This window comes from Cynoglossus semilaevis, chromosome 5, assembly GCF_000523025.1.
Source record: "Cynoglossus semilaevis isolate Cse_v1.0 chromosome 5, Cse_v1.0, whole genome shotgun sequence".
NCBI lineage: Eukaryota > Metazoa > Chordata > Actinopteri > Pleuronectiformes > Cynoglossidae > Cynoglossus > Cynoglossus semilaevis.
In genome coordinates, this window is record NC_024311.1 from 12,933,595 (window position 1) to 12,947,400 (window position 13,806).

Sequence of the window (13,806 nt, forward strand, 5' to 3'; positions counted from 1 at the left end):
AGCAGGTTTGATAACATTAACGAAGTCTATGTTTCTTCTTATTATGGATAAAACCCACTCTTCTCCCGGATTCCTCCTTAATTCCTTGCAATATAGATAAATATAAAAATAAAATATAAAAAAAAATCAGATGTAAACACGCACCTTTTTACTTGGTATGCAGGAGTCAGTGTTTAGTTTTTCTGTTTATATCTATATATTTTCCCTGTCAAATGTACCAATAATTTCAAAGCATTTGTGTTTTAATTTCAAAGCTTTGTTTTTCAGGTCACATTGACGACATCTACCCATACTTCCTGCGCCATGCCAAGCAAATCTTTCCCATGCTGGACTGTATGGATGACCTGAGGAAGATCTCCGACCTCAGAGTCCCAGTCAACTGGTGTGTGATGTTTTTCAAACAAAATCTAAAACGCCAGTGCGGTTTAGATTACATTTTTGTGTCAGAGACAGAGTTGACATTTCTGCTTTCATTTAAGTGTGTGGGATTTATTGTATTCATCTGTTGTTGTTTTTTTGTATGTGTTTGTACTGAAGGTACCCCGAAGCCCGTGCCATCCATAGAAAAGTGATTTTTCATTCAGGTCCCACTAACAGTGGGAAAACGTACCATGCCATTCAGCGCTACCTGTCAGCCAAGTCTGGAGTTTACTGTGGTCCTCTGAAACTACTGGCCCATGAGATCTTTGAGAAGAGCAACAGCGCCGTGAGTTCCTCTGAGTACCATTTTAGAACAGGATCATCCAAACCTTTTCAGCTCATTTGTGATTGGATGATGTCATTTCTATATGTAATGTACCAGTAGAGGGAGACTGAAGACTTTTCTGCCTTGTGTGTTTTTGTATGTGCGCGTGTGTATTACCAGGATGTGCCATGTGACCTGGTGACTGGAGAGGAGAGGACGTTTGTGGACCCGAGCGGTCGGCCTGCTGCTCACTTGGCCTGCACCATTGAGATGTGCAGTGTCAACACACCTTGTAATGAAACTTTTGACAGAATTGAAACCAATCAGTGGCACGACCATGATTAATAATCAACAATCAAATTACATGTGTAATATATGTATGTTGTTACGCCCCACTTTTAGCTTTTGTTTGGACTTTTCTCCCTCAGATGAAGTGGCTGTGATCGACGAGATTCAGATGATCAAAGACCCTTCCAGAGGCTGGGCCTGGACCAGAGCTCTGCTGGGTTTGTACTTCTTAAAAACATCTGTGAAAAATCAAGCTGTGCAAAAACAAAAGTCAAACCATTTCAGTTCCCTAATCTTTGACTTTGTGTTGTGCATTTCTAGGTCTCTGTGCAGAGGAGATCCACGTGTGTGGAGAACCTGCAGCTGTAAACTTTGTCAGAGAACTCATGTTCACCACAGGAGAGGAAGTGGAGGTGAGGATTGGACTGATGGTCTTCCTGGGATAAAAAAAAAAAAAAACCAACCCTTTTACATCCTCTCATCTTTTCACCTCAGGTTCACACCTATGAGCGTTTAACTCCCTTCTCAGTCTTGGACCGTCCTCTGGAGTCGTTAGACAACCTGAGACCGGGAGACTGCATCGTCTGCTTCAGTAAAAATGACATCTACTCCATTAGCAGACAGATTGAGGCCCAGGGACGGGAGTGTGCTGTTATCTATGGAAGCTTACCTCCAGGTACGTGAGTCAATAGGTTCACAGTTAAAGGTAGCTGGAGAAAACCCTGGTCTGACTCGTGTCTCCCAAGTCAATATTGAGAGAGAAGTGTTGCTGCGTACACTTTGCTCTGCTTTGACAGTTATCTTTTCCACAGGTACCAAGTTGACCCAGGCTAAGAAGTTCAATGACCCCGATGACCCCTGCAAGATCCTGGTTGCAACTGATGCCATTGGAATGGGTCTGAACTTGTAAGTACAATCTCGAAATTAATTAAAATGTATTTTAATATGCTGTTGTTCAACAAAAATAATTTCCATCCACTTTAACGCGTTTTTTTTTTTTTTTCATTTTGTGTCGATCTCTAGGAGCATAAAACGAATCATCTTCAACAGTTTGGTGAAGCCCAGTATTAATGAGAAGGGGGAGAAACAGATGGACACCATCAGCACCTCACAGGCTCTGCAGATCGCTGGCCGTGCAGGAAGGTCTGACTCAGTTCTGAATACAAGTGTTGTTTTTAAAGTAAAAAAAAAACATGAAACGATTTATTGGTTCCATCTGTTTGATCTTGTTTCCTGATGCAGGTTTTCCTCCAATTTTAAGGAAGGAGAAGTGACAACCATGCACCGAGATGATCTGCCGGTTCTGAAGGAGCTGCTCAGTCAGACTGTTGATCCTATAGAGGTGATCTCCGTCTCTTTCTCTCTCAGGGCCGTTAAAGTTAACATGGCCATAACAATATATTGCACGTTTTACACCTCAACATTATTTTGTCTTGACTGTCGTTTGACCCTGAACCTGCCACGTAGGATGGATGGTACTGTTGATGTAAACAGAGGATTGTTGTCTCCCCTGATAACACTACAATACTGTTGATGTAAACAGATTGTTGTCTCCCCTGATAACACTACATGCTACAGTGTGTTCAGGCCCTACGGTATATCTGAGATTGCTTGGGAGAATATTCTGGAACATATTTGTTCTTGGTTATGGATTGTTGGAAAGAGCAGTAAACAGACACTTACATAAATTTGTTTTGAAGACAAATTAAACTTTTAAAAATACCCTTTTTAAGGTTTATTTAGAACATGAAATGGTTTTACTGAATTCACAGCTGAATTTTGAATCTTTCTCTCTCAGATCGCAGGCCTCCATCCCACAGCAGAGCAGTTGGAGATGTTTGCCTATCATCTCCCTGATGCCACACTGTCCAACCTTGTTGTAAGTATTTAAAAAAAAAGTTTTGTCCTGAAATCCTCTTTCAATCACAAATGCAGCTCCATGCATCGTGTCAATAAAAGGTGAACTAACATTAACACAGTTTCATGGTCTGACCAGACAAACTCAGCGACTCCTCTCTCCTTCTCCCCAGGACATTTTTGTCAGTCTGTCTCAGGTGGACGGTCTCTATTTCGTTTGCAACATCGACGACTTCAAGTTCTTGGCCGACATGATTCAGCACATTCCGCTCAACCTCAGGTCGCGCTACGTCTTCTGCACTGCCCCCATCAACAAGAAGCAAGCCTTCGTCTGCACCTCTGTCCTGAAGGTGAGCAGGAGTCGAGGTGAACGGAGGCCGAGCTAATGTGGAGCCACAGGAGGAACGTTATCACTGACTCTGTTTATTGGGGTCAGTGGAAGAGTAAACAGAAGATAGGAAGTTTATTTAATGCCGAGACACTGAGTTTTACGTCATCACTTCTGTTTGGTACATGACTCAAAGTGGGTCAGTGTTGTCGAAGTGAAAAACACCAGAGGTAAACAACGGTAGTAGACGGCCACTCTGTGGTCCAATCAAACCCGCGTTCAACGGAGGGGAGTTGGTTCCTCAGGAAAGAGTCTAAAAAGTGAAAATAGGGCTTTCATGTACATAAATGGAATATATACATATATTATATTTTATATATATAAATAAGTATATATTTGTACATATAAAATACATATAGCTGGCAGCATTTTAGATATATGTATGTGTATTTATATACAGTAAGCAAGCTACTAATTAATAAATAGAAAATTACTGAAAAGAATTTAAAAAAATGTAATGTTACCTATATTGTTTTCGGGATAACGCTTAACTTCCTGTTTCTACCGTGACAGTTTGCCCGTCAGTTCAGTCGAGACGAACCTCTAACGTTCGACTGGATCTGTCGCCACGTCAGCTGGCCTCTGTCCCCACCCAAAAACATCAAAGATCTGGTTCACCTAGAAGCTGTCCATGATGTTCTGGATCTTTACCTCTGGTTGAGGTAACCTTAATTGAATATATCTTTATTTTCTATAAACTCAATAATATACGTTCCCCAACCTAAAAAGCTCTCTGTCGTGTAACTGTTGCTGCCGTTGCTCCGTCTGCAGCTACCGCTTCATGGACATGTTCCCAGAGGCTGCCCTGGTTCGACATATCCAGAAGCAGCTGGATGACATCATCCAGGAGGGTGTGAGGAACATCACTCGTCTCATTAGGGTCAGCGAGACGGCCGCGACCGAGTCGGCACAGAAGCAGAACAACAGACCAACCGGTGGTCAGAGCAAATCAGCCCAGCACCAGGATGTGACCATCCAGACTGGACCCAGGCCTCGGGTGAAGAGCATCATGGACAAATCACTGGCTGGACGACTGGTGAGGGACGGGCTGCTGACCCCCGATCTGCTTCAGCAGCTCCAGAAGGAATGGTCTGAAAAGCAAAACTCCAATTTCGCCACGCAGAGTTCGCCCAGTACAATTCATAATGAAAACCACAGTGGTGGAACGAAGAGAAAGAAGAAGTGAAGAGGGAATGTTTGCTCTTTATGTGAACACTGACTCCAACATCCATTTTTTTTTGTGAAAGAGAAGAAGTGATTTTAGGCAGTAAAAAAAACAAATCTGGTAAAAACCCCTGACCACAAACAGTTTCTAATTAAAGGTGTAAAACAGAAATGGTTTGATTCATGGTGTGCACTGGGACACGTCGTTTACACTTATTGCTCTTATATCAATGTCCAAAAAGCTAACGTTAATCATTTTAACACTGACTATTATTTTATCATGCGGTTACATTTTCTATCTATTTACGATGTTCTGGATCTCAATCCAGTACGGATCAACAGCCCCTCCTCTCCCCCCAATATGACCCAGGGTTTGTCTCTATGCACCAGAGAAATACTTTCAATAATAGAAATTAAAACTGTACTACAAACAAACAAACAATATGTTTTATATGTATGTATATATAAAGCATATATACAAATATAAATATATATGTATATCTATAAATATATAGATATACATATATGTGACTTTTCTGTTGATATGCAGGATCAAGCTGCCTATTCTATACACACATCTGATCTCTTCAATCATAATAGATTTTAAGCAGTGTTTTCATGGTTTCTAAAATCAGAATATAAGCCTTTATTTCCATGAAGTACAGTATTAATGTGTTAATTCAATAATAACAACCCTAATCAGAGATTGTTGTTGTTACAAATCCAGTAAAATAAACACAACAGGTATAAACTGAAGCCAGACATCAGACTTACTAAAAAAGAAGGTTGATTTTTTTTAAAAATGGTCTATTTGTCTTGAATCACTGTGGTCAAAAATGTTGTGAAAACACCTGTGTTTGTTAACATGTGTTATTTGAAAGATCAATTGCAATCATTGGACAAATGGAACACCTGTGCCATTGCTGTGCTGTAGTGGGAGGAGTTCATATGGATATTGGTCAGTTATGTTTGAATAGAATACACCCAGCTCTGTTCTTATACGAACAGATGGACTGTGACATATTTTCACGTTGGTAGATAAAAATGTGTGAATAAAATATTATCCTTGTTAATGTCTCAAGAGACTTTAATCTTTGTCTTCATCACTGCCAGAGTTCACAGTTTGTTTGTTATAGGGGGCTTTTTTTTCTTGAAAGAACTTTTTTTTTATTCATTTAGCATTTATTAAATTTTATCCAACCTACAAGAGGAGGATAACAATCAGCCAGCGATTCCTCTAGAAGAAATGGCTGAAACCAACTATTGAGTTAGCAGTTGTGTTAACAGGATGTTACTTTATTTTAATTTTTGTTTTGTTTAAATCATTTGTTTGTCTTTTACAATTAGAAAGTTAATTCAACTGTACTTGATTTTTCTTGTCCTTCAAGTCAATGTGGTTTGGAAGATTGACAGTAACGCACATTTTTTCTGTTTTTTCGGGGGGATGTGTTGACAGTGACGAGTGTGTAGTGACAGATCAGTAGGGCAGTAGGACAGACGGGGAAAGTGTTGTTGGAGAGGGGAGGGTATATAGATGGAGGGAGGGAGGAGTGGTTTGTTAATCATTTTGTCTTTGTAGGTGTTGCTGTCTGATCAGTGAAATCAGTGAGAAAAATAACTCAACAATCAGAGGGAGGACAGGGATTAAACTCTGAGGACACTTCTCTGGTTTTGGATGCTCAGGTTCATGCACCGTGTTGTGCACATGATATGAAAAGACAACGTTGTCAGAAAAACTGCTGTGTTTAATGTGATTGTGTGTTGCACAAACAAGATGTTGGCAGTTCATTTGGTTTCTTTCCTCTTCTCCAAAGTCCAGGAGGAGCCCAACAAGGAGGTAAGACTAAAAACTATCTGCAGAAGAAGAGTGTTTTTATTTTTATTTTATTGTTTTTTTTCTTTGTGTAAACATGCAAAACACCAGTGTTATAAGAACAACGACGTCATAAAGTTGGCCATGTTTATGAGTCAGATACACTACTACCTTAAGTGTTTTTCTAAGGCATCTTGGTCACTGGGATAGTTTTTTTATGGCCCACAAATTATTTTCTCTGAAATGAATGTTTCAAAAACCTGCCGTTATATGGGTATTTTCCTGACGGTTTTTACCATATTTTTCTTTTTTTTTTACATATGTTTTCTTTCTTTCTTTTACTTTTTGAGTTTTGCACTGTTTTCTTTCTTTCTTTTACTTTTTGACAACTTTAAGATATTCCAACATTAAATGTTGTTGAATATTAAATGCAGTCATCAGCAGTTACTCTTTCACCCGTAATCTCCCCCGTGGGCAATGATTAACACATTGATACGATAGTGTCAGTCTTTGGTGCAAAACAGTCTGAGACAAACACAATATTGACAGTCCTATCAGGATTGGTGCACGTACACGCTGACACAAACACGGGTAGTTCACGTACACACTCCGAGGCACCGTGTCACATGGACGTGCTGCAAAAAACAAAACAAAACAAAAAAAAACGTCAGTCAAAGTTCTGCTGAGTCAACAGATTTCCAGCTGTTGTTGTTTATGAAGAGAAAAAGAAGATACTACTGAATATTACAGAGCATGAATTATTCATTTATTTATTTTTCTAACACAACAAATTAAAATTCAAATCTTTTGTTTAGATAAATCAATTAAAATAACAGGGGAAACAGTTAACACTGCGAAAAAAGGAAAATACATAATCTATTTTCTGCCAAATCACCAACAAAACAACCAGTTTTAACATATTATATAAACTATTTCAAAATGTTATATGTTTTAGAAAATGCTTTATTGAAGTTTATTAATCATTAATTATCATCATAAGAACAGTACAATATCGTTTCAGTTGATTTACTCATTTTGGTTGCTAAATAATGCTAATCAGAAGACTGGTGTTTAGTAGCAAAACCTATTTAGCCAGAACTCAAACCTTTATTAATTAGCAGTGACAGTTGAGCTTTGGAGGGAATAGCAGAACTACTCAAGAATGACCTATGTTCTCAAGTCTTGACTTTCATAATTCAGCAAAAAAAAAATTTCCCTTAACTCTGTCATTTCTCCATACATAGTTCCCAAAATAGGGGGCGACCTCCCAAAGGGCAACCGTTGCAAGGGATGTGTGGAGACAGCAAGGGAAATAAATCGAAATTTTACTATGATTTGTTAATCATGCCACAGTGGAGACACTTCGACACCACTTATACACCTTTAATCAATGAGAATAGAGTTGTTGTTTTTTTAAACCCACACTGATGGACCTTTGTTCCAGGTGGACAGATTTCTGCAGGCGATGCGTCTCGGTGACGAGCAGCTCAAAGACATTTCCAGTCTTTTCCTGGCAGAAATGAAGAAAGGTCTATCGGCAGAAAGCAACGCTGCCGCGGTGGTCAAGATGCTTCCAACACACGTCCGGTCCACTCCAGATGGATCAGGTTCAAAAAGACACCTTTTTTTTCCCCCTGTTTTTGAATGTTTAGCCAGCAGACACTGTGAACACGGTCTCTGTCTACTTTGGCCGCAGAGAAAGGACAGTTTCTGGCTCTGGATCTTGGAGGCTCCAGGTTCAAGGTGCTCTGTGTTAAAGTCAGAGAGGGGAAGGGAGTAAGAAGGGGAAGGGTGGAGATGCATGAGAAGATCTTCCCAATTCCACAAGAGCTGCTTGAGGGCAAAGGAGCTGAGGTAAGAAGGTGACATGAAAATGGAGGAGGAGAAGCTGAAAGACAGTAATAAGCGACCACAGATGGCTTAAGCAGCCAATCAACATCTCTGTTTCTTTGTTACTGTTTGGTCATAGTTATTTGACCATGTGTCAGAGTCTCTGAAGGACTTTGTGCATGAGAACAACATCAACATGGAGAAGAAACATCCTCTGGCCTTTACGTTCTCATTCCCCTGTGAACAGTCCAGCCTCGGTCAGGTATTCTGTTTCCGCACTAAATTAGTCAATGTATCTGTACCTGGAGTATTTTCACTGTAATTCTTTATCTGTTTGAATAAATAAAAAATCTCCTCTCTGTCCAGGGACTGTTGTTAGACTGGAGTAAAAACTTCCATGTTCGAGGTGTCCGGGGAAAAGATGTGGTCCAGGCCCTCAGAGAGGCCATTGACAGAACTGGGGTAGGAAATGTTTGCTATAGCTTTTGTTGCTACACTCCCATAATGCTCTTTTTTTATGTATTTACTGTCTTACTGGAACTACCCTCTGCACAAATTATTACACAAATAAACATATTCATTCGGCTTAATAAACATATTTTATCCCTTTTCCATCTTCAGGGAATTTATTCGGCTTAAATGCTTTATCCCTTTTCCATCTTCAGGGAATTGATGTTGACGTGTTGGCTCTGGTCAACGACACTGTAGCCACCATGATGACCTGTGGTCTTGATGACCAGCACTGTGAGGTGGGACTCATTGTTGGTAGGTTCACTGGTGGAATTCATACGACCGAGTTACAGCTGTGATGAAACTAAGAACATAATGTACCCGTCTGAATTATCTTTTAATTTGTCTGTTTACGGGGTTTTTAAATTCACCGTTTACCACTAGAGGGTGTCCAAGGATCATTGGTCTAAATTCACGGCGCCATTACTTATGTCATTAATACAAAAAACAATAATAAAATAACCAATTGTAATAATAAAATAATTGCAGTAACAACAATAATAACAACAAAACATTGATAATTAAAAACTGTGTTATTTATAAATTATATTAATTATACTAAATAAAACTATACTATTAATATTTGTAGCTCATATTATTATTTGTTAAAGTGACCAAGTCCACGTTATGTTACGTTAACATTATTTGCTCTTTTATGATTTTTTTTTTGCAGGTACAGGAACCAACGCCTGCTACATGGAGGAGCTGCGTCACATTGACCTGGTGGAAGGAGACGAGGGCAGGATGTGTGTGAACACGGAGTGGGGAGCATTCGGAGAGGACGGTACTCTGAAGGACTACATCACGGAGTTTGACAGAGAAGTGGATGCAGCCTCCAACAATCCTGGCAAACAGATGTAAGAGACCAGGCTAGGTTGTACTGGTCGTACATGTAAAAGATGACGGTGACGTTGGTGACAACATTGTTGTTTTTATTCACAGCTTTGAGAAAATGGTCAGCGGGATGTATCTGGGTGAGCTGGTGAGGCTGGTGCTGCTGAAGATGGCCAAATTAGGACTTCTGTTTGATGGATGTGTGTCTAGTGCTCTGAGGACTAGGGGAAAAATAAGCACCGCAGATGTGGCAGCCATGGAGGAGTAGGTCATCTGAGTCATTTTAAGTCTTTCTGAAAACAGGGAAATGTTACAAATGTTCCCATTTCTCAGGTACAGAAATGGTCTGAAGAACACCAGAGTCATCCTCAAGGCCCTCGGTTTGACGCCCTCACCCGAAGACTGTGTCGCTGTTCAGCACATCAGCACCACTGTGTCCCTCAGGTCCTCAAATCTGGTGGCCGCAGGTCTGGTGGCCGTCCTCACTCGGATCAAGGAAAACAGGAGGCTGAGGACGTTCAGGGTCACTGTGGGTGTGGATGGATCGGTTTACAGGACCCATCCACAGTAAGACATTGACCTGCTCCAAAAACATCCACTTTAATTTTGATAAATGTATTTAATTTATAATGAAATATGGTTGAAATGTGTATTCCAACTTCATCTGACAGTCCAAAAAATGCAGACTGGGGATCAGGCGAATTGAACACTCACACACAGTGGAAGTATTTTCCATTTTTTCCCCACAGGTATCCCAAACGTCTTCATGGAGCAGTGCGGCGTTTACTCCCCGAGTGTCAGGTGAGATTTGTGGTGTCAGAGAGAGGCAGCAGCAGAGGAGCAGCGCTGGTGACAGCTGTAGCCCAGAGACGAGTGTCCCTGAGACAAAAGGTCAGGACGCTGCGTTTCTGCCATTGTCTATTTCAAAACACAAACATCTGCGCTGAGCCGTACACTTTATCTGTTCGTCTTCCAGGTGGACGAGGCTCTGTCTCCGCTCCGACTGAGTATTGAGCAGCTCCAAATGGTGAAGGCCAAAATGAGAGCAGGACTGGAGGCGGGGCTGAGGCAGGAAAGACGCTCGGAAATCAAGATGCTGCCTTCCTTTGTGTGTCAGCTGCCTGAAAGCTCAGGTAACATTTAATATTCATCCTATGTTGCTCAAATTGCAGTACCAGTAAGATTAAGTTTTACATGTGTGTTTTTTTTTTTGTTTTGTTTTGTATGTGTGTTTTTTTGTTTTGTGTTGTGTGTTTTTCTCAAGAACATGGAGAAGTGTTTACATGTGTGTTTTTTTGTTTTGTTTTGTGTTGTTTTTTTCTCAAGAACATGGAGAAGTTCTCGTCCTGGCTCTGGAAGAAACATTCTTTAAAGCCTTTTTGGTAAACTTCAACAAAGACCCGCAGGAGCCACAGCTCCAGCACAAGATCTACCCCATCCCAGCAGAGATAACACAGGGAGCTGGAACAGAAGTGAGACAGTTATACAGTATGATGTAAAAACATATATTTACTACAATCGTCTGATCTCTCTCTCTCTCTGTCTCCCTCCCCTGTCAGTTCTTTGACCACATCGCAGGCTGTGTCAGTGACTACCTGGACTACATGGGAATTAAAAAATCCCATCTTCCTGCTGGTCTCTTATTTCCTTTCCCCTGCGATCAGACGGCAGTTGGTGAAGTGAGTCTCAAGCTGTGGCCCTGTCCTCCTAGATGCACTAGTTTAATGATGACAGATTGGTCATTGTGTGTTTGCGATCTCCAGGCCACTTTGTTGAGCTGGACCAAAGGCGTCAGGGCCACAGACTGTGAAGGACACCACGTTGTCAGAATGCTGCAGGAGGCCATCGAGAGACGCAATGTAAGGCTGAGAACAGCAGGTGGCAGGATGAGTCGTTTCTCAGACTGGCTTCACATTTACCTGTTATATGAATAAACACGTAGCTGCAAAAAGCAGGTCAAAAGTTTTTCAGAATGGATTTCAGAAAGAGTGGATAAATATGCATTTTATATTTTTCTGTGGTTCCATAGAGTAGCGGTTAGCATGCCTGCCTTGCAAGAAGAGAGTCCTTAGTTTGATTCCCAGTAGAATCCCATACTTGGTGCATCCATGAGACATGTTGCCTGTTGCAGCGGATCTGCTGTTGACGCAATAATTTCCCAAGTGTGGGATCAACAGAGTTCAAATTATTATTGTTGTTTTTATTATGGATTCCTTGATTTTTTTTATTTCATGCAGGAGTTTGAGTTGGACGTAGCAGCAGTGGTCAATGACACAGTTGGGACCATGGTGGGCTGTGCTCATGGAGATCCTCGGTGTGAACTTGGACTCATCGTTGGTATGTCTACTCAGGGAATAATAATATAACTATAACAACTCTGTGACACTGCAGTGTTCACTGTCAACTGTGTACTGTTATCACCATACGGAAATGTGGCTTTAAGTTAGTGTGTGAATGTTTTATCAGGAACTGGAACCAACCTGTGTTACATGGAGGAACTAAAGAACATCAAGTGGGAAAAGGTGAAGAGTCTCTAATTTGACTGTTTAGATTTGACAACACATCTTCTCATGAACCAGTTCCACTTATATTTAATGGTCAACTTCAACAGGACGACCCGACAGACAGGGAGATACAGAGGATGTGTATAAATACAGAGTGGGGGGGTCTGGGTGACGACGGCTCTCTGGATGAAATCACCACCTCATATGATGTCGCAGTAGATCGAAACTCACACAATCCTGGAAAACAAAGGTCATAACACTCACTAAATCTCATACAGGTGCTCATGTAGATTCAAATAAATAATACAAAAAAACAATTAATGTGTTTAGGTTTGAAAAGATGACCAGTGGGATGTATTTGGGTGAAGTTGTGCGTCAGACGTTGTTGGATTTAACCAGAAGAGGTTTGCTGTTCAGAGGTCATGTCACAGAGGCCTTGAAAACACCTGGAATTTTTCAAACCAAATATCTTTCACAAACAGAGAGGTATGGAAACCTGTCTCGTCATGTTAGTGTTTGAGTATTTGACCCCTGAAATATTTGTTGACTTAAAAGAGTTACCTTCAAATTTATTGTTTCCCTCTAGCGATCGCTCAAAGAGTTCACCTTCAAATTTATTTTATTTTTTTAAGTTGCCTTTGTTTCCCTCTAGCGATCGCCTGGCTCTACTGCAGGTCAGATCTATCCTGCAGGGTCTGGGCCTTGACTGCACCTGTGATGACGCCATCATTGTGAAAGAGGTAAAGACTTTCCCAGTTTTTACCGTAAAGAAAGAAAGTATTTTGAAACAAAATTCAGGTTTTTATAGTAAATACTTCTCCCACTACAGATAAAATCTTAGGACTGTCAACTTTAGTCCAGTACACTGCTGTTACTGTTACTATTATGTCTATCCTGCTGCTGTAATGATCTTATCTTTATACCTCTCACATTTACAGGAGGTAATATATATTTCTTTATACTACATTTATATGTATATTATATATTTCCAAATGCATCATCAAGGTATGATGCCACAACTCAAGGAGAATTTTCTGAAATTTAACTCATTTAGAAGAACTGAACTAATTTAATCCACCACACTGCAACTGGTCACAAGTCAGTTTCAGAACAGATGTTCAGGTTAAATGTAATATATTATGGTAAAATTGCCACTTTGTTTCTTTGTCAGGTTTGTGGCGCTGTGTCACGTCGAGCTGCTCAGCTGTGCGGGGCAGGAATGGCAGCTGTGGTGGACAAGATGAGAGAGAACAGCGGTCTGGACCGTCTTAGCATCACTGCAGGTGTAGACGGGACCGTCCACAAACTTCATCCACAGTGAGTCCCTCTGACCAAAGCTGGTGTCAACATCCCACCTGAGACAAATATCAGTGGGTTTTTTTTCTTTCTTTTTTTTCTAGTTTCCCCAGAGTCCTGAAGGAGACGCTCACAGTGTTAGCTCCTCAGTGTAATGTGACTTTCCTCACAGTGGACGACAGCAGTGTCAGAGGTGCTGCCCTCGTCACAGCCGGAGCCGCAGAGAAGAAGGTTTAACTTGACGTCAAGGGGAATTTTTTTTTTTTTGTGAATAAGTAATTTATAAATAATTGTTATGGTTTAAATGTTTTTACTAAACACGTCTATCAGTGAAAGAATTGTCGTTTTTGTTGTCGTTTAAGAAAATGACTGTTTTATGTGGTTAAAGGTCCAATAACAGGAATGAAACAGAGTTCTGCTTTAACCAAAACAACATCACATTATTTAATGTAGTGAAAATAGAAGGACAATGTCCATGACCCTGTCAGGATCTAGGTCCAAAGTCTGGTTCCACCAAGTACAAAAAAAAGGTCAAAACATGCAACTTGATGATTATGGTTTCTCTCTCTCGCTCTCTCTCTCTCTCTCTCTCTGTTTCTTTTTCTCTCTCTCTCTCTGTTTCTTATTCTCTCTTTCT

The 13,806-nt window shown here is 40.6% G+C and overlaps 2 protein-coding genes across 2 annotated transcripts in view; both read left to right on the forward strand.

The window, feature by feature from the left end:
* The window catches only part of supv3l1 (SUV3-like helicase), a 5,674-nt gene extending 1,120 nt beyond the window's left edge, over positions 1-4,554 (forward strand). Inside the window, 13 exon segments of the mRNA XM_008310581.3 lie at positions 202-382; positions 538-706; positions 866-977; positions 1,114-1,191; positions 1,295-1,386; positions 1,469-1,649; positions 1,786-1,879; positions 1,997-2,116; positions 2,216-2,315; positions 2,772-2,852; positions 3,004-3,180; positions 3,732-3,880; positions 3,990-4,554. Coding sequence (XP_008308803.2) covers positions 202-382; positions 538-706; positions 866-977; positions 1,114-1,191; positions 1,295-1,386; positions 1,469-1,649; positions 1,786-1,879; positions 1,997-2,116; positions 2,216-2,315; positions 2,772-2,852; positions 3,004-3,180; positions 3,732-3,880; positions 3,990-4,404 — 1,949 coding nt within the window. The 3' untranslated portion in view covers positions 4,405-4,554.
* A 1,407-nt stretch (positions 4,555-5,961) lies between these two features.
* LOC103379131 (putative hexokinase HKDC1) lies at positions 5,962-13,706 on the forward strand. The gene is made up of 21 exons (XM_008310582.3): positions 5,962-6,219; positions 7,640-7,802; positions 7,892-8,049; positions 8,165-8,287; positions 8,392-8,487; positions 8,691-8,790; positions 9,209-9,392; positions 9,478-9,633; positions 9,703-9,936; positions 10,119-10,260; positions 10,346-10,502; positions 10,696-10,841; positions 10,929-11,048; positions 11,133-11,228; positions 11,607-11,706; positions 11,836-11,891; positions 11,981-12,123; positions 12,204-12,359; positions 12,526-12,613; positions 13,045-13,190; positions 13,274-13,706. Exons 1-21 carry the CDS (start codon positions 6,157-6,159, stop codon positions 13,404-13,406), a joined length of 2,760 nt encoding a protein of 919 aa, XP_008308804.1. The 5' UTR covers positions 5,962-6,156; the 3' UTR covers positions 13,407-13,706.
* The last annotated feature ends 100 nt before the right edge of the window (positions 13,707-13,806 follow it).

Coding starts and splice junctions, on each gene's coding strand:
- LOC103379131 (XM_008310582.3), top strand. CDS start 6,157: ATGTTGGCAGTTCATTTGGTTTCTTTCCTCTTCTCCAAAGTCCAGGAG. Junction 8,791..9,208: donor TGAGGTGGGACTCATTGTTG/GTAGGTTCACTG, acceptor TTTTTTTTGCAG/GTACAGGAACCAACGCCTGC. Junction 10,842..10,928: donor CACAGGGAGCTGGAACAGAA/GTGAGACAGTTA, acceptor CTCCCCTGTCAG/TTCTTTGACCACATCGCAGG.